General features: G+C 35.7%; 1 protein-coding gene across 6 annotated transcripts in view; it reads right to left on the minus strand.

Moving 5' to 3' along the window:
- SENP7 (SUMO specific peptidase 7) overlaps nt 1-25567 on the minus strand; it is a 163981-nt gene that overhangs the window by 11304 nt on the left and 127110 nt on the right. For all 6 annotated transcript variants that reach the window (XM_060098717.1, XM_060098721.1, XM_060098719.1 and 3 more), the window contains 7 exons: nt 22746-22892; nt 17809-17842; nt 9943-10122; nt 8487-8749; nt 6651-6784; nt 5128-5244; nt 1040-1162 (listed from right to left, as the gene is read on the minus strand). In XM_060098717.1, coding sequence (XP_059954700.1) covers nt 1040-1162; nt 5128-5244; nt 6651-6784; nt 8487-8749; nt 9943-10122; nt 17809-17842; nt 22746-22892 — 998 coding nt within the window. The remainder of the gene's footprint in view (nt 1-1039; nt 1163-5127; nt 5245-6650; nt 6785-8486; nt 8750-9942; nt 10123-17808; nt 17843-22745; nt 22893-25567) is intronic.

Consider the following 25567-nt stretch of genomic DNA (forward strand, 5'->3'; position numbering starts at 1 on the left):
ATTAGAGGATAAAAGATAAAGATTTAAGTACCAACCAGTTCTGTCACTTACCAGAGTTCTGCCAATCTTTATTAGCCTGCTTCCTCATTTGAAAAATGCCTTACATACCTAAAAGCACTGTTATGGGAAGAAATAATGTACAAAAATGTACCTCGTAAAGTGGTAGACAAATGCTTACATTAACTTTTAAAAAAATAAAAACTCTTAATTTTATCATGGGCCTACCATATAGATTATCACATGAATTGTTAGGGGCAGGGAGAGGGATGAAGTGGCTCCAGGCTCACAACTATCCAAGTTACTGCTAAGATACAAAAATTACTCCTTCCTCCTTTTTGCCTAGCCCCATCCACTGCTCTATAGGTTTTAGAATTAATCAAAAAAATACCTGGACAGAAATTCAGCTGAATTGTGGGAACATGGTATTTTTATAATGTTACATCAGTTTAATTAAATAGTAGTATGTTAGTGAGGGTCCAACCAGGAAAACATAAACCTCCCTATATATTTAAGACAGATAAAATGTAATGCAAATAATTGGCTACAGTGGTGATAGAAAAAGCGCAATGCCACAAAAGGCAATCAGTGAGGCAACCAGAGCTTAGCATAGTAGGATAATGCTACACCCTTATGCTGAAGGGCAAAGTGAAGAAGTAGTACCTCCAAATGGAAGCTGGAGCTCTATCAGGTCTGTCCAGTGAAAGAAGGACCCACAGAGGAACTAGAACCACTACCAGAATAACTGCCCAAGGCAAAGAGGGTAAGGAAGAAACATCCTGACTTCTTTCCTTGCCTCCCAACCTCCAATATCCCCCACAGAACATGCAATTGGAAATGCAACCTGTAAGAGTCAGCCTCCCTGTGATAGGGAACAGAACAGTGGAAGGGTAAGAAATGCCTCTCAGAGCAAACAGGCCCAGCACCTGCAAAAGTGGTAATACTGTTCACTCTAGGAAATACTGTAAGAAGTTATTTCACTAAGTCCATCAAAATAGTATGTTTTCCTCTTAAACTTAAGTACACTGAAAGACTGACTTACGAAAGATTTGGATTATCTTCTGTTAAATTATTTTCCTTTCTTGTCAAGCATTTGTAGAAAAAGCTACTAAAAATGTGACTTCGTTCAACAAGTTCATCTGACACCTTCTCCAATATAAGATACCTGCAAAGTAACAACACCACGAAAGTAAATTATTTTTAGATTTTATCCGGTCTTCCTCCAATTATCTGTGTTCAGAAAATCTTCATTTTTATGCTCTATTAGAGTCAAAGCAATCTTGCAGTTTGCTCTGATTTCAGCTTTTTTTGGTTCTTTAGTTACCTCACCTTCTATCAAGATCAATTAAAGCAGAAATTTTCCACATATTCATTTACTTAACAAATATTTCTCAAATTCCTAATATGTGCCAAGTACCATATTTATACTAGCGACATAAAATGAGAGGGGGCAAAAAAAGTTCCTGCCCCCGTAGAGCTTACAATCCAGAAGAGTGATGGTACAAGGAAATATTAATCAAATCATCATGCAATCAAATACAAAATGGAAACCACGACGTTCCTAAATAAATCTAGAGAAATTTTAATAACTCTGAGACATGACTAATCTCTAAATCCTTGGTCCATTTCTTTACTAAAACAATTCTTCAACACAAGTTTATAATTCAATCACTTAGTGATTAAACCTCTCATAATTAGAGAACTCTACTATTAATAGTTTATAAAGGTTAATAGTTTATAAAGTTTCAAAATGATCTTGGAATTGCTTTTAAAAAAAACATAAAAGGCAAACACAACTTGAATTTTTTTTTAATGTGGTTATATGGAGGGTATACTATGTGGAAGGCGACACAAAGAATGTTTTTGGTGTGCTGCAAGTGTTCTTTACCTTAATCTGAATGGCGATAACAGGGGTACACACATATGTGAACATTCATGAGCTATACACTTAAAATTTGTGTACTTTTCTATTTGAAAGTTATTCATCAATATTAAAAATAAATAGAAAGTAGTTTAAAAAATAAAGTAGAATCCCCTCTGAAAAGAAGTCAAAGAGTCAGAGATACAGGCAGTTCAGTGAAAAGGAAGTATAGAAAAATACTCTTAGAACTGAATTTGAAATAAAATTTTATTAGTTAATTCCAATAAAACATATCAAAATTAACATCAAAGATGATCCAATTCATCTCACAAAATATAAATTTGACACTATTTAGGAAAACAAAAATAAGTAAGATATAACATGCTCAACCTTTAGAAGGAAAATAATCATAATGCTACCCAGTAACTTTAAAATAGGGCAAAATATTATATGAACCATAAAAGAGATACAAATAAGGTATTATGAGAGTTAATAATATCTGTTTAAAATCAGGAAAAGTTTTCAAGAAGATAACCCTTGTGAGAAACCTTGATAGAGGAATAAAATTTCAACAGGTTAAGATAAAAAGAATATTCCACGAAGCAAGAGTAACACAGAATTAAGGCAAAAGAGTGAATAAGGATGGGCTTTGTTTAGTAAACTGTTTATAATTCAGTTTTGCTGGACTATGTAATAGGTGCAGGGTTATAAGTAGATGGCAGAAAAGACAAATTAGTGTCATATTATCAAGACACTCAAATGCCTGACTGTGTTTGAACTCATTTTGACAGGTAGTGAGAAATTAATAAAAGTTTCTAGTGAGAACTGCATTCATGGAGTAAAGAATAATAATGGTGGTAATAATATACTTAACAGATAGGAAAACAGAGACAAAGGATATAGGAGACTGTTTTAAAAAAATAACAATTTATGTAAGATAAGTAGTACTAAAAAGATCATGATGACAGAAGAAAGAGAATAAATAAATTTGAGAGACCGAATCTACTACTCAGGCAACTGAGTATGTAGAGAAGGAAGGGAGGGTGAAGAGTCAATAATAATGAAAACTTTACTCCCAGCCAAGATGGAATAATAGGGATCAGATTTACACTACTATTTGAAACAAGCAAAAAATCAGACAAAACACATGAAACAATAGTTTTTAAAACACTGGACATCAGGCAACAAAGAACAGTGACCCTTGAGAAATGGTGAGCTCCGTAACTGCCTCAGCTTACTGCCTTGATAAGTTTCCAGGCTGCAGCACAGAAAGGAATAACCCAGGTGGAATATGGCAGATTCCCTGAGTTGAGGAGATGCTGAGAGTCAGGAGAGACTAAGGCAGCGAGAGTTTGCAGATCAGAATACTGCAAAAGAAAAAGCACTATAGACAGAGAACTCCAGACATCTGCAGAGAGTCCTCCTCAAGAATTTAGCAGAATATTGATCACTGCATGTACGTAAGGAAAATACCTAAGACTGGGGAAAGAACTATCTGAAAAAAGTAGAGGGAATGGTACCCAGCATTCACGCAGGTTGTGGGAATACTGCCTGCTGCTACCAGCCAGGCTGGAAAACCTCATTATTCATGAAGCACAGAGTACAGTATTCAGAAGGGTCTTTCCTCAATAGTGGGGATTAATTTGTTGGTCTCGCTTAACAAATCTTAAAAAGCAAGATCTTTAAAAGCATCAAACTGTTTCCAAATAATCTGTCTCAAAACACAATTCAAGAATATTTATAGGGCTTCCCTGGTGGCGCAATGGTTGAGACTCTGCCTGCCGATTCAGGGGACACGGGTTCATGCCCCAGTCCAGGAAAATCCCACATGCCACGGAGCGGCTGGGCCCGTGAGCCATGGCCGCTGAGCCTGCGCATCCGGAGCCTGTGCTCCGCAACGGGAAAGGCCACAACAGTGAGAGGCCCGCATACCAAAAAAAAAAAAAAAAAAGAATATTTATAGGAATATGCCAGCACCCAGTAAAAAAAATCACCAGACATGCAAAGAAGAAAAAAAAAAATACCACTCATAATGAAGAGAAAAATCAGTCAATTGAAACCAACCCAGAACTGACAAGGATGCTAGAATAAGTAGAAAAAGACATTAAAACAGTTGTTATATAATAATTATATTCCATATGTTCAGAAAGTTAGAGACATGAAAGATATAAAAAAGACCCAAACAGAACTTCTAGAGATTAAATCTACAATGTCCAAGATGAAGAGTAGATAATAACATGAGATTTTTGAGCCTATCCTTAGTAGAATAAGGATAGCACTATTAGTAAAACGATAGGGCTGAATAATATGATAATAATAAATTGGTTTGGGAAGGGTCAGTGAAATAATTAGGAGACATCTTGAAATGTTAGAAATGTAGGTGTAGGGATAGAGTACAAAACGAGGGCTAGAGACAAATTACCGCTGCATGAAAGTTTCTTTCTTACACATTCCTTCAGCTTGGCTATATAAAAAGTTGAAAACTATTTTTAATGGAATAGTAATATGGATTTTTAAAATGACAGTTAACTTTTACAGCGCTTAAAGACACAATAGAGAACTACAGAGTTGTTTCTTTCTGGTTCCCAAAGTGGTCTGTAATTATATAAGTACTTCCTTCACTATAATAATACTATAGTCCAAGAAGTATTAATCAGGGACTTCCCTGGTGGCGCAGTGGTTAAGAATCTGCCTGCCAATGCAAGGGACATGGGTTCGAGCCCTGGTCCGGGAAGATCCCACATGCCATGGAGCAACTAAGACCATGCACCACAACTACTGAGCCTGTGTTCTAGAGCCTGTGAGCCACAACTCCTGAGCCTGCATGCCACAACTACTGAAGCCAATGTGCCTAGACCCCATGCTCTGCAACAAGAGAAGCCACCGCAATGAGAAGCCCGCACACTGCAACGAAGAGTAGCCTCCGCTCACCGCAACTAGAGAAAGCCCACGCACAACAACGAAGACCCAACACAGCCAAAAATAAATAAATAAAATCTAAAAAGAAGTATCAATCAATAGCAAGCAAAAACAAAAACAAACAAAACAAAACAACAGTAACTCTTCTGAAGTATATAGTATCTATGGGAAGTAAAGGAATGAAACTGAATTAGTCAACACCAGAAAACTTTGGTAGACAAAAATTTTCAAATCTGAAATTTTGGCAGGTTATTTTTAGCTAGAGTTAAAATACTTCAGAGGTAAAGATATTTAATATTCACATCAAAACCTGTAAAACAAATGACAAGATCATTTATCATTGTACTTACTTAAGGTAGAAATCAATGATTACATCGTTAAGAAACTCTCCTTCTTCTAAGCACTCCAGATCTTCATTAGTTACTCCTAAGCCCCCTTTAGTAGGTGGTGGAGGATATACAATCAACCTTAAAAAGTAAAAATAAAATTAAAATATACTAATATTGAAAACTCTAGTGTCAAAGGGATTTGTTATATAGGACAATAACAGGGCAGTAGTATTCAATAACTAAAATGTGTAGGGTAAAAAATATTTGACATGATACAAGCAATTATATTTTCCTTCCTTTGTTTTCACAAGCTACTAATAGTACTCTCATTGAGTATCTTTTCATTTCCAATCCTTCCCATGTGGGCTAGTCTCAGTATTTGTCTAATCAATAGGTTATCTCACAGTCAATTACAATACAGTTGAGGATGTCTCTCTTCTGTACAATTTTTAACTTTCAACAAACTGAAGTAATAAACCATAGAAGATTCTCCTACACTCCAGTTTCCAATGCTAAGTTTGAATCCCCAAGACTAAAAGAGTCAACAGTCAAAAACAATGCTCTCCTACTGGTGGCTAGTCTACACCAGCAGGTGGACAATGAAGAATTACCATGGGAGCTTAGGAGGCAACTTTCTCATAAAAAAGTGCTTATGATGCATAAGTTAAAGAGAACATAAAGGATATAAATAGAGCACAAACAGAAAGAAATGGAAAACAAAATGACAACTAATTGGCATTATTCCTTTGGCATTCTCTCTTAAAGCTCAGAGATAAGAGCAGTGTGAGTTCTGACTATAATCTTGGAACAGACAGGGTGGTACTCATTGCACAAATATAGTCAATAATAAAGGTATAATATGTACTTGTTGAACTAGAAAGATTCAAGAAGATAAGAATCATCTGCAGTTGATTTAATCTTGGTAACCATGGCACCTAAATCAAATAACACAGGAAAATTTTAAGTGCTAAAACGAAAGTTACCATTTTATTGGCTATTTCCCTATCCTGTGCTTTCCTTTTTTTTTCTTTTTTTTAACAGAGAAAAGGTATCTTGTAGAGGAACAGAAATCACCCTCAAGTGCACAAACTCTCTTATGTTGCCTTACCACCATGAGAAGACATATAAAAGACGAAATATGAACAAAGAAGTAACTTCTGAAAGGGAAGTTCTGATAAAGTACCCTAAATTGAGGCACAACATTAATAAGCAATTTCACTTTTCCTATTATATATTCAGATATGGAATATATAATCTTAAAAACCATACACTTCTATTCAAATATTTTCAATAAATGCTTTAATCTTATCACATTTGACATCTTGGCTACCATTTCTGTCTTATTAACATAAAACTAAATGAAATGGTATTGATAGTTTTCTTAATAATTTTTTTAACTTTTTAATAATTATTTCTATTATTAACTGTCAGCAAGAAAGTAAAACTCAAAACATTTAAAAAGGAAAAGTACTTAAAATCAGCAATGTGAATGAAAACTACTAATTTGCCCGCCTATTACAAACGGGATATGACACAGTACATACTTCTGAACAGGTCCAGTGTGCCTGACTTCTCGCCATTCTTCATCTGGATTCGATGTAATAGAAAGTGAGTAGCAACCACTACTTTGCTTCTGCAGTAAGGTGTAAGTAGGCTTGGCTGTATCTGTATTTGAGGGCTAACAGAAAATGGCAAAGAAAAAGGTCTTATACATGAATAAACACATATTAACTCTCAATAGAACAAAGTCAAAAGTTAGACTGGTAAGAGAAAATGTGACTAAAAGAAATATTGATACATACCAATGAGTTATATATATACTCTTAGAATTTCTATAAAGATATAACTAAATACAAAATAATACTTTGGATCAAAAGATACTATACAATGATCAAAGTTTAACCTGAAGTGTTACTTACAGGTCTGGCTTTATAATTAACTTAGGAATCTGAAAACAGTGTTCATTTTGTTCAAAATGAACAAAAGAGGTGATAAATAGTAGGAAAAAATTTAAACGAGAGACTGAGAAGAGTTTATAAGAACATAAATTGATATTTTATTATTAAATGGAAAACTATGATACAAATTTGTATATACAATGTAATTACCAGGCAAAAATTTTACAACATTATGCAAAAGACAGTGGTGAAGTCTTACATCTTGACTTCCACTAATGTGGCTTTCTACAGACCTTTACAAAAACAGATTAGCCCCAGACCAAACCCACATGAGTGTGTATGTGTGCGTGTGTGCACATGCCCATGTCACAGCAAACTTAATAAACGCTTTTCTTTCTAGAGGTATTTGGCAGAGATACACAAGCCACATGTATATTAGCAACCTCCTATAAAAATAAACACAGCATTTTAAAATTTACCATTAATTGTTTCAAGATACTTTTAGACTTACATTGATAAAAGAATTGCAAAAAACAAAGAAGCCTCTAACAGATCCCCCTAATATTAACATCTTTTTAAACCACAGTACAATTATTAAAACTAAGAAATTAATGTTGGTATGATACTATAAACTAAACTACAAACTCTATTCTGATTTTACTAGTTTTTCTGCTAACAAATTTCTTTTGTTTCAGGATCCTACAATGCCTCAATCTTTCCTTGTCTTTCATGACCTTGATATTTTTTAAGACTGTTGGCCAGTTACTTTGTCACTGGGTTTGTCTGATTTTTCTCACAATTAGACTGAGGTTATACAATATTGAGAAGGAACAACACAGAAATGATGTACTCTTCTCCGTGCATGATGTGACCGGTACATTAGGTCAATATATCTTATGACTGGTAACGTTAATTTTGATTACTTGGGTTAAGGTGATGTCTGCAACGCTTCTCCACTGTAAAGTTACTGCAGTGGAGAAAAAAAAGTTACTTCTTTTTTGTAATTAATTAATATTTGGTGTGAGAGATTGATATTGTGCACATATCCTGTTTTACCTTAAGTTTTCATCCATTAAATCTAGCATCCCTCCATGGACCTTACCTGCAACAATCATAACTATGATTTTTCTAGAGGTGGTTTTATATTTCTCTTGTTCCTTTTACATTTATTAATTGCAACACTTTTCTAAGAAAGAATTGTCCCTTACCCAACTTTTATTATGTTTTCATTCATCCATTCAGTTATTTATTTGTATCAATATAGATTAATTGGTATATCTTATTTTTTCATAATAATCACAGGCTATCATTACTGATTTTGTTGATCTAACTGTTCTAGCTTTGGCACTGGGAGTTCCTTTAGGTTGGTTCCTGTGCCCTTTTGACAAAACACAGCATTCTGAAATCATGCTCATTTCAAAAAAAGAATTTTTATCGAACTGCCTCCCTCCCCCTCATTAATTATATTAATCATATGCTAACCTGAGATATTGATTTCATCTTCATTTCTTCAGCAGTAGCAGCAGGGAAAGAACAAGTTGAAGCACAGTAATAATGAATAAAAGAGCTTTCTTTTGAAGAGAGGTTCTGAAATAAAGGAAGTGCCTGAACCCAAGACAATGGATAAGAAAGCTCTAATTCTCCATTGGCTGTACTTATTTCTGTCATAATGTCTTGCAATTTCAATTCTTCTCTCTGTGAAACAGAACTGTGTAGCTCAAGGAAAATGAATTCAGTGGATTTTGCTATGAAAGAAAAAAGAAATCAGTTTTTGTCAGTAGTGTTATTTTTCAAGGGGATTATAATTAAAATAATTATTAGTAACAGTAAGGTTGGTATACAACTCAACAAACTATTTTGTATGTTAGTTAATAACCCAGGCAAATTAAATCCCAAAACAGGCCATTAGTAACCTATAACCAAAACTCACAATTTTTAAACTCCTACTACAGTAGAATACGAACTCCACAATGGTATTGACTGCTGCATCTCCAGTACCTGGCATTTACTAGGTGCTCTTAAATGTTTGTTAATGAATGTATGAATAAGTAAATGAATGATGACTAAGCAATTATTTTTCTCTAGCCTTCTTCATATATCAAATCTACCAATTAAAAAAATTTCCATTCAAACACTTCCTTCAAAATCATTTTCTCTCATCAAATGACATTCTCTCCTCCCATAATGATTATAAATAGCTTGTGTATTTTTCCAAGTTCTCTGCTATTTAATCATGAATTTTCCCAATTAATTTGGAAGTAATGAGGACAGCAAAATAAGTAATTTTAAAGACATAAAATTTAGTTCACTACTTAACATCTTTAATGTGCAAGGGAGTAGGAGGGGAAATGGCAGAGAGCTTAAAGAGATAAGAAACTAACTTACCAATTTGATTTATCCAATTCTAAACCAGACTCCTTTAGGAGTTGGAAACTAAGAAAGTTGGGAAATATCTCAAGATATTTATATATTGATAGATAAGTGTTATGGGAGCATCAGAAAAGTATTCAACCCAGTCTTACAAAAATGATACATAAGTAAATAAACTGATTTATCTTTTTTAGAAACTATAGAAAATGTTGAAGATAAAGACTTCTATATTTTATTTGACTTTGCCACTGATTACTTCTGTCACAGTTCATTATGAAATAAGGGCAAGAAACTCTTAAGACAGGTAGCCAAGGATGTCAAGTGACTAAAAGATAAGGTAGTCCTTTTATTTTAGAAGGTAATTTTAATTGGTTGAGTAAAATTATAAGGAGAAATTAAATGAATAAAATATCTTACATAATATCAAGGGATAAATTATTTTGAATTCAATTAACTTATTTCAATTCAATGAAATAATTACATTCTACTAAATTATTTTAGAGGAAAATTACTTTATTTATAGGACTTCTCAGATTATCCTGAAATTTAGAAATCTTTTTATACTTACATTGCTGGCTAAATATAGAGTTTTCTAATTGGGTCTGAATCTCTTGAAGATAATTTGAGGAGACCCAAAGAAAGAGGATAGCATGACTTCTTTTACTGTGATCATCATCTTTATTTTTCCATAACCCAAACCGCTTTAAATGTGTAGTATCCACTAGCAATGAAATCTCATGCAGGGACACTGTAATAAATAAAAGATAACAAGGTAATAAATTAATCTATTTAGGAATACACTCCATATGCACTGTATGACTCCTCTTTAACACAATGTATTTTTTAAAAAGAATTATATGCAAGGTTTTTCAAAAATATCATTTCCAGTACATTTCAGTAAACTTGGCTGAAATATCTAAACAGTATTATTACAGTAAAAAAGATCACATAAATTAGAAAGGGCCAAACAATTTTTAAGTGATAATTAAGTGTAGGAATTTAGCCTCTCACACTATATGATCTCGGACTATCTTATCAATGCAGAAAAATAAGCATAGTATAACTGAAAAAACTATATAATTCTATCTTGGTTAATACTCTCAACCAAGACTGCAAATGCTATCAGAAGCCACTTAATGCCTATTTTTCTTCTCCTCAAACATCTGTATTCCATTACACAGACCAGCCATTACCCAAAGATTCCCCAGAGTCATATGAGCTTCTGAATGGTCTAGGATGAAATTTTTTTGGTGGCGCCACATGGCTTGCGGGATTTCAGCTCCCAGACTAGAGACTGAACCCCGGACCCCGGCATGGCAGTCAAAGCCCATAATCCTAACACTAGGCCACCAGGGGACTCCTAGGATGACATTTCTCCTAAAATTCTTCTAGGTTTTACTTCTCAAAACTTCTAGGTAATTGCTCTGAATTATCACTCTTTTTCCCTCTCAGTGAGCTAAGAGAATCTCCTCTGAGGACCTTATTTTTTAATTCAAAGAAACATAGAAAACTGGTGTAAAGAAGTCCTGAGGTCATCTGGTCCAACTTAAGAAAACAAGCAGCTGAACTAGGGATACAAATATCGGTTAAGTATAAACCCAAGATGGTTACCTATTTGAAACAAATCTCTTACTACTCCTCCCCCCATGTTTTCCTAGCTCCATGCTACTTAAAATGTAGTCCTCAGCCAGTGACACTATCATCACCTGGGAGCCAAATGGAAATGCAGAAATCAGGCCCCACACTAGATATACTGAATCAGAATCAGCAGTTTAACAAAAAAAACCCAGGTAATTCACATAAACATTAAAGTTTGAAAAGCATTTTACAATAAGCATTCAAACTCATTAACTAGTCATCTTAATGTTCCCAAGATAGCCGTTCTATTTTTTTTACTTTTTCTTATAAATTAATCCATTTTAAACATTTTCTCTTTATTTCTTTCATATTTCCTCCTTCCTTCCTCTATTCTTTTCTTTCCTTATTCCATTCTTCCAGGTCTTTTTCTTGTTCCCTTTCTGTATTTCTATTTCTCTTTTGTGCCTGTCTGTATGCATGCCTCCTGACTTCCTCTCTTCCTATCCTGTCATGTCCTATTCTAACCTACCTTCCCTCTTCTTTTACTCCCTATTTACTGGCTCCTTTTTCTTTTTCTTTTTTTTTTGATTTGTATGCCTTTTTTAAATTGAAATATAGTTGACATATAATGTTAGTTTCACATTACTACATAATGATTTGATATTTGCATACATTATAAAATGATTACTATGGTAAGTCTAGTAACCATCTGTCCCCATACAAAGTTATTACAATATTACTGACCATACTCCTTATGTTGTACATTACATTCCCGTTGCTTATTTATTTTATAAATGGAGGCTTATACCTCTTAATCCCTTTTACTTATTTCGCCCAACTCCCCACCACCCTCCTCTATGGCAACCAGCTGCTTTTTCTCTTTATCTTTGAGTCTGCTTCCCTTTTGTTTTTAGATCCTACATACAAGTGAGATCATACTGTATTTGTCTTCTTTGTCTGACTTATTTCACTTAGCATAATACCCTCTAGATCCATCCATGTTGTCACAAATGGCAAGATTTCATTTTTATAATGGTTGAGTAATATTCCATTGTATATATATATATATCACATCTTCATCCATTCATCTATTAGAAGACATTTATGTTGCTTTCACACCTTGGCTATTGTGAACAATGCTGCAATGAACACTGGGGCGCATGTACTTTTTCAAATTACTGTTTTGTTTTCTTTGGGTAAATACCCTGAAGTGAAATTGCTGGATCACATGGCAGTTCTATTTTTAATTTTTTGACCAACCTCCATACTATTTTCCATAGTGGCTGCATTAATTTACAATCCTAATGTGTGCCAACAGTGGAAGAGGTTTCCCTTTTCTCCACATCCTTTCCGGCATTCGTTATCTACTGTCTTTTTGATGATAGCCATTCTGACCAGTGTGAGGTGGTATCTCACTGACAATTGGCATTTCACTGACAATCAGTGATGTTGAGCATCTTTTCATGTGTCTATTGGTCATCTGCATGTCTCCTTTGGAAAAATGTCTATTCAGGTCCTCTGCCCATTTTTTAACAGGGTTGTTTTTTTGATGTTGAATTATATGAGTTCTTTGTATATTTTGGGTATTAACCCCTTATCAGATATATGATTTGCAAATAATTTTCTCCCATTTATTAGGTTGTCTTTTCATTTTGTTAAAGGTTTCCTTTGTTGTGCAGAAGCTTTTTAGTTTGATGTAGTTCTACTTGTTTATTTTTGCTTTTGTTGCCTTTGCTTTTGCTGTCAGATGCAAATAACTGCCAAGACCAATGTCAAGGAGCTTACCCCGTTTTCTTCTAGGAGTTTTATGGTTTCCGGTCATACATTTAAGTCTTTAAACCATTTTGAGTTGATTTCTGTATATAGTAGAGGTAGAGGTCCAGTTTCATTCCTTTGCATGTGGCTGTTCAGCTTTCTCAACACCATTTATTGAAGAAACTATCCTTTCCCTATTGTATATTCTTGGCTCCTTTGTTGAAAATTAATTTATCATATATATGTGGGTTCATTTCTGGGCTCTCAGTTCTGTTCCATTGATCTCTGTGTGTGCTTTATGCCTATATCATACTCTTTTGATTACTATAGCTTTGTAATACAATTTGAAATCAGGACGTGTGGTGCCTCCAGTTGTGTTCTTCTCAGGAATGCTTTGGATATTTGGGGTCTTTTGTTGTTCCATACAAATTTTAGGATTTTTTTTTTTCTATTTCTGTGAAAGACTCCATTAGATTCTGTGAAAGACTCCATTAGAACTTTGACAGGGATTACAGTGAATCTGTAGACCGCTCTGGGTAATATGGACATTTTAACAATATTAATTCTTCCAGTCTATGAACACTGTAACTCCTCCATTCTGAAAACTGTCAGTGAAACTGGCAGCAAAGACAAACAGATTAAGTTAAAAGTAAAGAGTGAGAACCTTCAGAAAAACTTCTCAGCATTTCTTCCTCATGCAGCTCACAGCCCCAAATAGTTGATACTATTTCTGTGAAATCTAAATAGTTATTACTAATCCAAATGTTCCAAGCTCTTAGTATGAAAGTTAAGTATTCTTTAGGAAGGCTGCTTTAAATAGATTCCCTTAAAAAAGCCAGGGGGCATTTAACACCATCACAAGAAAAATTTACCTCATTACCAAATTTTCCCAAAATATTTAGTTTATTCTGTTACAGGGCTATGACAGACACTGAAAGTAGGAGTTGCCTATCATTTTTCCTACCTACTGTTAGGGATTTTAGTAACAGGACCCTAATTTTATGAGGAAGCAAGATACCCACCTCTTAAAAACTCTATTTCCTAGCTTCCTTTGCAAATAGATGTGTGGTCATTTGACTACATTCTAGCTAAGAAAATATAAGCAGAAGGTTAGGTGGTATGCACACCCAAGAAGACTCCTTAAAAGGGAAAGAGATTGGCGGTATGTATTCTTTCTACCATTTTTCCTTTTCTCCTGCTCTCTACCTGGAACATTAAAACATGATGGCTGGACTTCCCTGGTGGCACAGTGGTTAAGAATCCACCTGCCAATTCAGGGAACATGGGTTCGGTCCCTGGTCTGGGAAGATCCCACATGCCACGGAACAACTAAGCCTGTGCGCCACAACTACTGAGCCTGTGCTCTACAGCCCACAAGCTACAACTGCTGAGCCCGCGTGCCACAACTACTGAAGCCCATGCGCCTAGAGCCCATGCTCTGCAAAAAGAGAAGCCACCGCAAGGAGAAGTCCGCGCACTGCAATGAAGACCCAACACAGCCAAAAATAAATAAATGAACAAATTTATTTTAAAAAAAAAACATGATAGCTGGAGTATGAGCAGCCATATGGACCATGAGACAAACTAGAGGATTAAAGTCATGTGTCAGGGATGACAGAGTAAGAAAATGAAGAGTCTGGGTCTCTGATGACCAAATAAACACCATATCAGCCCTGTTCAGTCTACCTCTGGAATTCTTAAATGTGAAGAAAAAATAAACTATTTTCTTTAAGCCACAGCCAAACATAATTAACAGCTAATATAAATATGAATAAATCAATTTTTTCCCACAGCTGCTGCCGAAAAATAAACATTTAGACCCCTAGATTTCCCCACCTACAAAAACCTTTCACATGCATGCCTTGTTTTATTTATTTATTTATTTATTGGTTGCACCAGGTCTTAGTTGCAGCAGGCAGGCTCCTTAGTTGCAGCTCTCCTGCTCCTTAGTTGCGGCATGTGGGCTCCTCAGTTGCGGGTCGCTGGCTCCTTAGCTGCAGCATGAGACCTCTTAGCTGCAGCATGCATGTGGGATCTAGTTCCTTGGCCAGGGATCGAACCCAGGCCCCCTGCACTGGGAGCATGGAGCCTTAATCACTGCACCACCAGGGAAGTCCCTGCATGCCTTGTTTTTTTTTAAAAAAATGTTTTTATATGGGGATTTAGCACAGATAGGATTTGAAGAAGCTGACTAATATTTTCCTCTTCCATTATAAAATTGTAAACCCATTACCACCGACAAGAGTATTTTTCCACAATTTTTAATTAAAATCATCTTTTAAAGATCATTTGGAGCTGATTCACTTTGATATAAAGCAGAAACTAACACACCATTGTAAAGCAATTATGCTCCAATAAAGATGTCAAAAAAAAAATCATTTGGGAATTCCCCTGGCAGTCCAGTGGTTAAGACTCCACACTTCCAATGCAAGGGGCCTGGGTTAGATCCCTGGTTGGGGAACTAAGATCCCACATGCTGTGCAGTGTGGCCAAAAAAGTATTAAAAAAATTATATATATATACATATATATATATATATTCATTTGGGATAGAAAAGCTATAAAGAAAGCAACGTTTGAAACAAAGTACAAAATATTAATGATGAAAACCTAAAATATCTTTTTTTTTTTTTTTTTTTTTTTTTTTTTGTGGTATGCGGGCCTCTCACTGTTGTGGCCTCCCCCGTTGCGGAGCACAGGCTCCGGATGCGCAGGCTCCGGACGCGCAGGCTCAGCGGCCATGGCTCACGGGCCCAGCCGCTCCGCGGCATATGGGATCCTCCCAGACCGGGGCACGAACCCGTATCCCCTGCATCGGCAGGCGGACTCTCAACCACTTGCGCCACCAGGGAGGCCCTAAAATATCATTTTTGATGTCTGTTTGTATCATAAGAATTTAAGAGGTAGCTCCATTACAAAGGTCTTTACCTATAGATTTTAGTTAGATGTAGTGGGACTACATCAAACTACACAGCTTCTACATGGCAAAGGAAATCATCAACAAAATTAAAAGGCAACCTACTGAATGAGAGAAAATATTTGCAAGTCACATATCTGATAAGGGGTTAAAATTCAAAATATATAATGAACTCATACAACTCAACAGCAAAAAATCCCCAAACAATCTGACTGAAAAAAAGGCAGAGACACTGAAAAGACATTTTTCCAAGGAAAACATACAGATGGCCAACAGGTACACAAAAAGGTGGCCAACATTGCTACTCATCACGGAAATGAAAATCAAAACCACTATGATATGCCACCTCACGCCTATCAGAATGGCTATTACCAAAAAGAAAAGAAATAATGAGTATTGGCAAGGATGTGGTAACAAGGAACTCTTGTGTACTTGTGCACTGTTGGTGGTAATGTAAACTGGTGCAGCCACTATGGAAAACAGAGTGTTCTCAAAAAAAATTGTTTTAATGATCCAGCAACTCCACTTCTGGGTATTTATGCAAAGGAAAGGAAAACACTAATTAGAAAAAATATATATGCACTCCCATGTTAACTGCAGCATTGTTCACAATAGCCAAGATATGGAAAAAACCTAAGTGTCCATCAATGGATGAATGAATATGTGATAAATAATATGTGATATATATACAATGGAATACTGTTCTGCCAAAAAAAAAAAAAAAGGAACGAAATCTTACCATTTGCAACAACATGCCTTGAGGGCATTATACTAAGCGAAGTAAGCCAGAGAAAGACAAATACCGTATGACATAACTTATAAGTGGAATCTTTAAAAAAAAAAAGCTCATAGATACAGAGATCAGATTGGTAGTTGCCAGAAGCAGGGGGTGGACGAAATGACAGAAGGGGATAAAAAGATATAAATTTCCAATTATAAAATAAATAAGCCGTGAGGATATAATGTGCAGCACATGGTGACTATTGTTAACAATACTGTATTGCATATTTAAGATCTATCGCATAGATCTTAAAAGTCCGCATCATGCACAAAAAAATTTTTGTAACTATGTATGGGGATGGATGTTAACTTGACTTACTGGGGGAATCATTTTGAAATATATACAAATATTGAATCATAATGTTGTACACCTGAAATTAATATAATGTTGTACGTCATTTATGCCTCTATTAAAGAAAAAGAAATCGAGAGGTAGTTCTGTTACCCAGGTCTTTATCTACAGATTATAGCACTATCTTTTATGAAGTTATTTCCTCTTGAATCACAGGCCTTGGTTTCTTTAAATAGCTAATGTTATATTATTCCACAATAACTTATTAAAATTTCCTAATTAGGAATATCAGTATATTTATTTTAATATATTATATATGCCTTACATATTCTTACTACTTATAGTAGCTTCCTAATCATTAGATTCATTATTATAACATACAGTTGTGGATTCTGTACATGGGTATCTGGGGAGTCCAACTAAAGTTACTTCAATCTCATCTTCAGTCTTGAAATACAGGTTTCCTCTTCCCCAGTTCATTTCTGAAGTGCTATTTGTATATATTTTTTTGTTCATTCTTCTCATAATTCATTCTCTAAAGAGATTATTCTCTGTTGCTTATTATTTGTTCTCTTAATGTTATTTATTCTGAAAGGTTTTTATTTGGAAAGAGAATGAGAAACTTGTTTGAGTCTCTACAAATTATAGGTCCATTTTCCAATCCACATTGCCTTACTCAGATAAGAAACAGTTCTGCCTGTTTAAATCTCTTAATCCCTATGCAAAACCATTTTACATGTTTGTGTGCAACACTAAAAATTTTCCTTATACTTCTTTACTTACAGTTTCTATTTTCATCCATTTTATGTATCAAAAATCTTGCTATCAAAACTACTTTCGTTAATCCCAAGAAATTGCCATGAGTCCCTTCATATTACTTGAAGTCATTAAAACAACAGTATAAAAATAGTATATTTTAAGTGTTATAAAACATTTTAACACCTTTTGAAGCTGCTAAAAAAAGTGTTAAATTGAAACATTATTAACCTTATTATTCTACACTGGAAAAAATTATGAAAAACTAATTACAGAAATATCTCAGAATTTTTGCTGACCAATTATTTTATACTCAAAATTACAGTGAAAAGAGGTCGTAAGACAATGATAGCTTACCTTGAAATGGGATCTTAATATACTTTGTCGTGAACTAAAGGAAAAATAAAAAAGCAACATACGAGTTACCACTCAAGATGTGTTACTATTCAAATTTTTCAAAATCTTTTTCTTTTTTAAACCACAAGTACATAATCAAAGTCTATATTAGAAGTCTTAAGCCTTTTCCTCAATAAACCAAAAAGGTGTTTCACTGTAAAGACTTAGTTTTATGGAAGTTTAGGAACCCTGTGCAAGTAGCTTAATTCTCAATATGCTCATTTATAAAAACCAGTAAGACTTTACTTAATATACTTTTCAAAAATGTTTCCTGAATATTAAAAAAAAAAAAAAGACAAAGTCCAGAAGAAACTGCCAAAAGACCTCACAGAGTGTCACTGACTTTGGTAAATAAATCACAAAGCAGGATTTGATCCTTAGCTTTGCTGACATTCCCAACATTAATTTTTCTTTGTTCCATGTTATAAATTCCCTCTAAGGATTCAGCAAGGTTCCTGCTCTTTCTGCTCCTTCTGTGACAAGATGCCAAATTTTCTCTAGGTATCTTTTGTATATATCTGACCTCCTTAAGTGTTGGGGGTTTTTTGGGGTTTTTTGTTTTTTTGTGTGTGTGTGTGTGTGGTATGCCGGCCTCTCACTATTGTGGCCTCTCCCGTTGCAGAGCACAGGCTCTGGACGCGCAGGCTCAGCGGCCATGGCTCACGGGCCAGCTGCTCCGTGGCATGTGGGATCTTCCCGGACCGGGGCACGAACCCGTGTTCCCTGCATTGGCAGGTGGACTCTCAACCACTGCGCCACCAGGAAAGCCCAAGTGTTGGTTTTATAATAAAGCCTCAAGAGTTGTGGAGTACCTATATCTTACATGTACCACCTAAAATAGATGTCCTTTGAAGTTTGTCAAATCAATTCATGCCTATTTATTTATTACATGGTTAGGTTTCTCTTTTGATCAATACATTTATGAAATTGTTGACCAAATCAGGGATACAGGCTGTGAGTACAAAATTGAAAATGGCCTTGGTACATGGGTACCTAAATTAACTACCAACAGAGTTCCAAATAAGTAGCAAACAATGTTTGGTGAAACCACAGATTTAGTAAGACTCCATTTTTTTTTTTTTTGCTAATTTAAAAATTATTTCATACTGTAGTTTCACAAATATAAAACTCACATTTCATAGTGTAAGTCAGCCACTTAAGCAAAATTTGAGCAAAAGGACAAATGAGTTAAAAGCTGAGCAAGGGGGCTTCCCTGGTGGCGCAGTGGTTGAGAGTCCGCCTGCCGATGCAGGGGACACGGGTTCGTGTCCCGGTCCAGGAAGATCCCACATGCCATGGAGCAGCTGGGCCCGTGAGCCATGGCCGCTGAGCCTGCGCGTCCAGAGCCTGTGCTCCGCAACGGGAGAGGCCACAACAGTGAGAGGCCCGCATACCGCAAAAAAAAAAAAAAAAAAAAAAAAAGCTGAGCAAGGGGTTCAAATGTTGCCTCTCTTATCTCTACCACCTACACAAATAGTAGGTAAACTTAGGTAACGTACTGAACCTCTCAGTTTTTGATAAGACCCTTAATCAAGGGGAGCTATTATCATTAGACACTAGCATCTGATTAAGTATGTTATCTAGCTTGATTTATTCAAATACACCTTATTATTATGTCACCTTCACATAACTGCTATATATATTTGGTGTATATTTCCCCTTGCTAAATTCTTTCAGGCATGTTTCACTGGGTCTTTAATCTCATAAAATATATCTTAGCAATTGTAAATAACTAGTTATAGAAAATGAATATAAGGAGTGTTTGCTTTTGAGATTTTATAGTCATTACTATGAAATTACAAATTAGAAGTAGTGCATCTATATATCTTTGGCCTCTTTCTACATTATTGTTTCATTCTCCCACCATAAGCACCCTTGTCCTATGAAACCTTTCTGTTTGGCAGGGATCACATACTCATTTACACCTTTTCTGATGACTAAGCCAACATGTACTCTCTCCCAAAGGCAAAGCCCTATTTGCAGCAAAAACTGAATCCCCAGTTAAGAAAATCAGAAGGATGTTTTTGTGGCAATAAGGTAATCCCAAGTTCTCTGAAATCATACCACATCTACTTAAACTTAAAATAAAGCTGAACATAAGAGCTATTTTATAGCTTCTTACAACAGCCAGTACAGTTCTTTGAACATAATATACACTTAATAAACATTTTTCCTACTATTAACAAAAGTGAGATCTAAAAAATTAAATATGCAGCATTCTCTACACTAAAAAAAGGTAATAATAACTTAAATGTTCCACTATAAAAAAAAAAAAAGGCTCTAACTTATGTAAGAGTTTCCCACAACAGGTATTTCTCTGGCTCAGCTAAACTGTAACTGTCATGACAGTGAGAACAGTATCTCCAGTGTCCATAACAATATATAGCAGACACCCATTAAACATCTGGAAAATTACTAACTTTAATTCTCTAATATATTACCCCCTCAAAAAAAGAAGTTCTTTAATTGCTAAATTACAGAGCATGATGAACTCTGTCTGAAAAAGAATATATATTCACAGTTTTTTGAAAAACTTGAAAGTTTTAAGACTTTTACCCTTTTCCTGTTTTATGTTATTCATCATATTTTTTAATTTTAAAATTGCTTACAATCTCTCCATAGCAACCTACCTGTTTTAATTTTTGCAGAATTCTTCTCAATCTTTCTTCGCATGCATATATTTTACCTGCATATATTTACTAAACTACTTTCCTATAATTAGACATTTAAGTGTTTTTATTTTAATCATAGTTTAAGTGCTCCAACAGACATGAGACAAATTTTTAAGACCTACTTTATGACATTTATGGAATATTTGCAGTACTTTATTATTTGTAGTAGCAAAATTCTGGGACAACTGAAATGTCCAATGGTGAGGAATTAAGGACAATCCAAATATTCCAAAATAGGTACATGAATTACATTAATTTAATATGATTATGGTGAGCTACAAAACAGTATGTATAATGTTATATCCTTAGGCTTTAAATATATATGTATCTAATATGAAGAATATGGAATGATATACACTGTACAGTTAATGGTAATTGTCTCTGTATAATCAAGATTACAGGTGTTCGTTAAATTGTTCCTTTACTCATTTGTAGTTTTTTGTTTGGTTTTGGTTTTTGCCCATAACAAGTCCACTGACCATATAATAGCATAATTAATACATTAATTAATGAAAACCTCTTGCTGAATATTTATATTAACTCCCCCCCCGACTAATCAGTTATTGTCACATATTTAGGTTACCCAACATTTTGCCATTACAAAGAACTCAACAGAAAAAACTGGTTAAACCTGAAAATGAAAAAGCTATAAAATGCGGGAGGAGGGCTTCCCTGGTGGCGCAGTGGTTGAGAGTCTGCCTGCCGATGCAGGGTACACGGGTTCGTGCCCCGGTCCAGGAAGATCCCACATGCCATGGAGTGGCTGGGCCCATGAGCCATGGCCGCTGAGCCTGCACGTCCGGAGCCTGTGCTCCACAACGGGAGAGGCCACAGCAGTGAGAGGCCCGTGTACCGCAAAAAAAAAAAAAAAAAATGCGGTGGGGGGGGAATTGTGAAAAGTGAACAAAATTCCTTAAAGAAAATAATTGTAAAATCACTTTGGGCATAACAAAATTATTAATATCTGAAAACTAGTGATCAGAGAATATTCATTTTAAACAGAATAGCTGTGGTGCTTTCAATCAAAGCAATTTTAACTGTATCACCAGCTACCGTTATTGGTACTTCCCAGAATTTGTACATGTTTACTCTACTGGGATTAGTTAGGTCTTCCCCCTGCATGGTCTCCAAGTAAACATCTACTCTGTGTCTTAAATCATATGCTGTCCTCTCTATGAAGTCTTCCCTGATTCCTCCAGACAGAGGTACTCACTCCCATATGTGCACTTCCTGTACATATTTGCATAGTACGTTTTACTATAATGTAAATATCTATTTACATTTCTGCCTGTTTCATTAGACTACAAGTTCCTTGAAGGCAGAGATCATACCTTACCATTTTTATATTCCCTGCCTTATCCATAACAGAGTGAAATATTAACAAAACTTCTAGGAAAATACCTGAATTATAATCTGACATAGTCAATTCAATTCAACTAATGTTTATAAGTGCTTATTTAGGTTTGAGCCATTTATGTAAAGTGTAAAGGGGAGTAAAAGCATGACTCTTCATCACAAGATGCTTAATGGCTAATGGAGAGGTTTAGGCAAGAATACAAACAAAAACACATAGAATAAATCCTACAACAGATGTACAAACAAAGTGCTGTAAGTATTTAGTAAAAGGAGAAGTTAATTATGGCTAGGAAGAAGATATCAGGAAAAGGTTTTCTGGAAGAGGAAGTATTTCAGGTAAGCCTTAAAAGATTTTAACAGGCAGAAAAATAGAAAATATAGAGAACTGAGCAAAATCCAGTATGGCTTTCATATACAAAACGTGATGAGTTAATACTGAAAAAAAGTGGAAAAATAGAATAGGATCTATTCCTGAATATCCTTAAATAACAAGTTTGGGAATCTGGAGAACAATTTAAACCATCAAAATGAGATTTCTTCTTTTTGCTATTAACTATACCCTAAAGAAAAATTTACTTTACCATCAAGTAAGTTTTAGAGCCCAAAGAATATCAATGTTACATATGATTTTTTTCATACATAATCCTCATTAGAGTAGTCAGATTACAGATATGATTTTAGGGCATTCCTCTATGGTTTCAAGATTTCACAAGTAAAGACATGTTTCAAAATAGGTATAATGACATATTCAAAATGTCCTATATAAAATTAATCTCAATTCTATTTTCATTTGCACTAAAAAAAGAGAAGACAATCTGAAAATGCCTTGTCCAAAAAGCAAAGCTAAAAAAAAAAATTAAATATACTTACTGTAACACAACCTTTAGAAGCTCCTTTTACTTTACCAATATAAACAGAAGTAAATATAAAATCCAGTTGTAGATCCATCTCATTACTAGGTATAACACAGGAAATGTTTTCCATGACAGGATTATATGGACATAATTCAGATGAAGTCTAACAAGGAAAAAATTATAAAATGCATATAAACCTAAGTATTATATAAATGCTGACAATGATTTTCAAAGTCAAATACTTCTTTAAATTGCTATTAATGAATCTGTGAAGGACTTTACACTGTTCATACTGTGAAGAAATAGTTATCTAGATTTTTTTCCTTAAAAAGTATATGGTTGGGGCCTCCCTGGTGGCGCAGTGGTTGGGAGTCCGCCTGCCGATGCAGGGGATACGGGTTCGTGCCCTGGTCTGGGAAGATCCCATATGCCGCGGAGCGGCTGGGCCCGTGAGCCATGGCCGCTGGGCCTGCGCATCCGGAGCCTGTGCTCCGCAACGGGAGAGGCCACAACAGTGAGAGGCCCGCATACTGCAAAAAGAAAAAAAAAAAAAAAAAAAGTATATGGTTGGACTTCCCTGGTGGTGCAGTGGTTAAGAATCTGCCTGCCAATGCAGGGGACACAGGTTCGAGCCCTGGTCCAGGAAGATCCCACATGCCACAGAGCAACTAAGTTCATGTGCCACAACTACTGAGCCCGCGTGCCACAACTACTGAAGCCTAGAGCCAGTGCTCCGCAACAAGAGAAGCCACCGCAGTGAGAAGCCTGCGCACAGCAACGAAGAGTAGCCCCCCCTCGCCACAACTAGAGAAAGCCAGCGTGCAGCAATGAAGACCCAAAGCAGCCAAAATTAAATAAATTAAATAAATTTCTTTTTTTTTTACAATTTTTTTTTTTTTTTTTTGCGGTATGCGGGCCTCTCACTGCTGTGGCCTCTCCTGTTGCGGAGCACAGGCTCCGGATGCACAGGCTCAGCAGCCATGGCTCATGGGCCCAGCCGCTCCGCGGCATGTGGGATCTTCCCGGACCGGGGCACGAACCCGTGTCCCCTGCATCGGCAGGCGGACTCTCAACCACTGCGCCACCAGGGAAACCCCAATAAAAATTTTTTTAAGTATATGTTTACTTTGAGAAAATTACTCTAAAAAGCTGAATCCTAAATTAATTCCACAGGCCTAAGTTCCAGAAATACATTCTCCTCTGTATCAAAGCCATTTCAAAGTTAGTATTCTCTGATAGGCTTTATTCATTTTTAACTCAACAGAAATAAATTAAAATTTATATAATGTTTAGTTTAAAATGAGTTTTTAAATACATTATCTCTCTTAATCACCACAACCACCCCATGGGGCAAGTTTTTTTTTTTCATTTTGTATTTTATAAGTAGAGTTAATATATGTTTGGATTGGTTAAGTGACCTGCCCATGGTAATGCAGTTAGTAAGAAGCAAAACTAATGGGCTTCCCTGGTGGCGCAGTGGTTGAGAGTCCGCCTCACAATGCAGGGGACACGGGTTCGTGCCCCGGTCCGGGAAGATCCCACATGCCACGGAGCAGCTGGGCCTGTGAGCCACAGCCGCTGAGCCTGCGTGTCCGGAGCCTGTGCTCCGCAAAGGGAGAGGCCACGACAGTGAGAGGCCCGCATACCGCAAAAAAAAAAAAAAAAGAAGAAGCAAAACTAAGACAAATGCAGGTTTCTAACTCCAGGTTAAGGGTTATTTCAAGCACATAAAATTGCTTCCATAAACCAAGACAATGCTCTCAGCTATTGCACTTTTACTGAGCAATGAAGGAATATAAGTGCCTAAGAACCACCTGTTACATCAAATCTATATACTTTATTACATGCACTATGGCTGAGGATAGCCAACCAGCTGCCTAAAACCTCAAAAATCATACCACTTCTGCTCAAAAAATTCACAACTCTGCTTTTAAATTACAATAGACTACCAGGCAGTATCAGCAGCAGCAATTTCCCACCATCTCTTTGGAGTTTTACACTGCTTTCAGATGACTTTTTCCACTCCACATTTGCCTAGCTGTTACACATTATCCCTCTTTAACCTTAACATCACTAATAACCAAATAAATTACGACTAGAGCAATTATGCATGTGTACTCACTCTCCTCCTACCTCTAGAAAATGTGATTAATCCTCACCTGAAACATGCACATTACTCATTATTTTTAACCCAGCTCAAAATGCCATTTACCTGCCTAATAGAATTTCTTTATCATTCTCAGCTTTTATTGCTTACTGAACTCTTATATCCCTAAGTAAAAAGGGGGGAATCTAATCAACTACAGATGGTTCTAATCAGTCAAATAACTGCCTGTGTGTTTTAAGTGATAAAATGAGAAGATGTATTAGAAAGAATTCCTTATTGGGCCTCACATTTGGTAAAGACAAACTGCCTCTTAAAAATGGTCAATCTATGTTTCTCATAACTTCATTTAAACTTGGAAACAAGGGAGGGTGTGGAGGTTTATTCTGCCTTATAGATTTTGGTAGATCTCTACATTATTTGCTGCTTGGCTGTGATCATATGCTGTCAGTTCTACAAGAGATGTCATTTTCCTTTAACACAGCCATTTCATACTGTATTGTCAATTTATATACTGCCAAGGGAACTGTAATTCATTTAGAATTTTGAACTCATTATCAACACTGTTTTAATTACAAAACAACTAAGCCATCAAGTAGGCTATTGGCCCGACTAGGCAACAATTGTTACATTTTAACAAAAATTCAGAACACAATTCCTGAGGTAATCTCTCTATGGAGTACCAAATGCAACAGAAACACCCATGAGGTACTTCCCTGGTGGTCCAGTGGTAA

This window comes from Mesoplodon densirostris, chromosome 5, assembly GCF_025265405.1.
Source record: "Mesoplodon densirostris isolate mMesDen1 chromosome 5, mMesDen1 primary haplotype, whole genome shotgun sequence".
Lineage (NCBI taxonomy): Eukaryota > Metazoa > Chordata > Mammalia > Artiodactyla > Ziphiidae > Mesoplodon > Mesoplodon densirostris.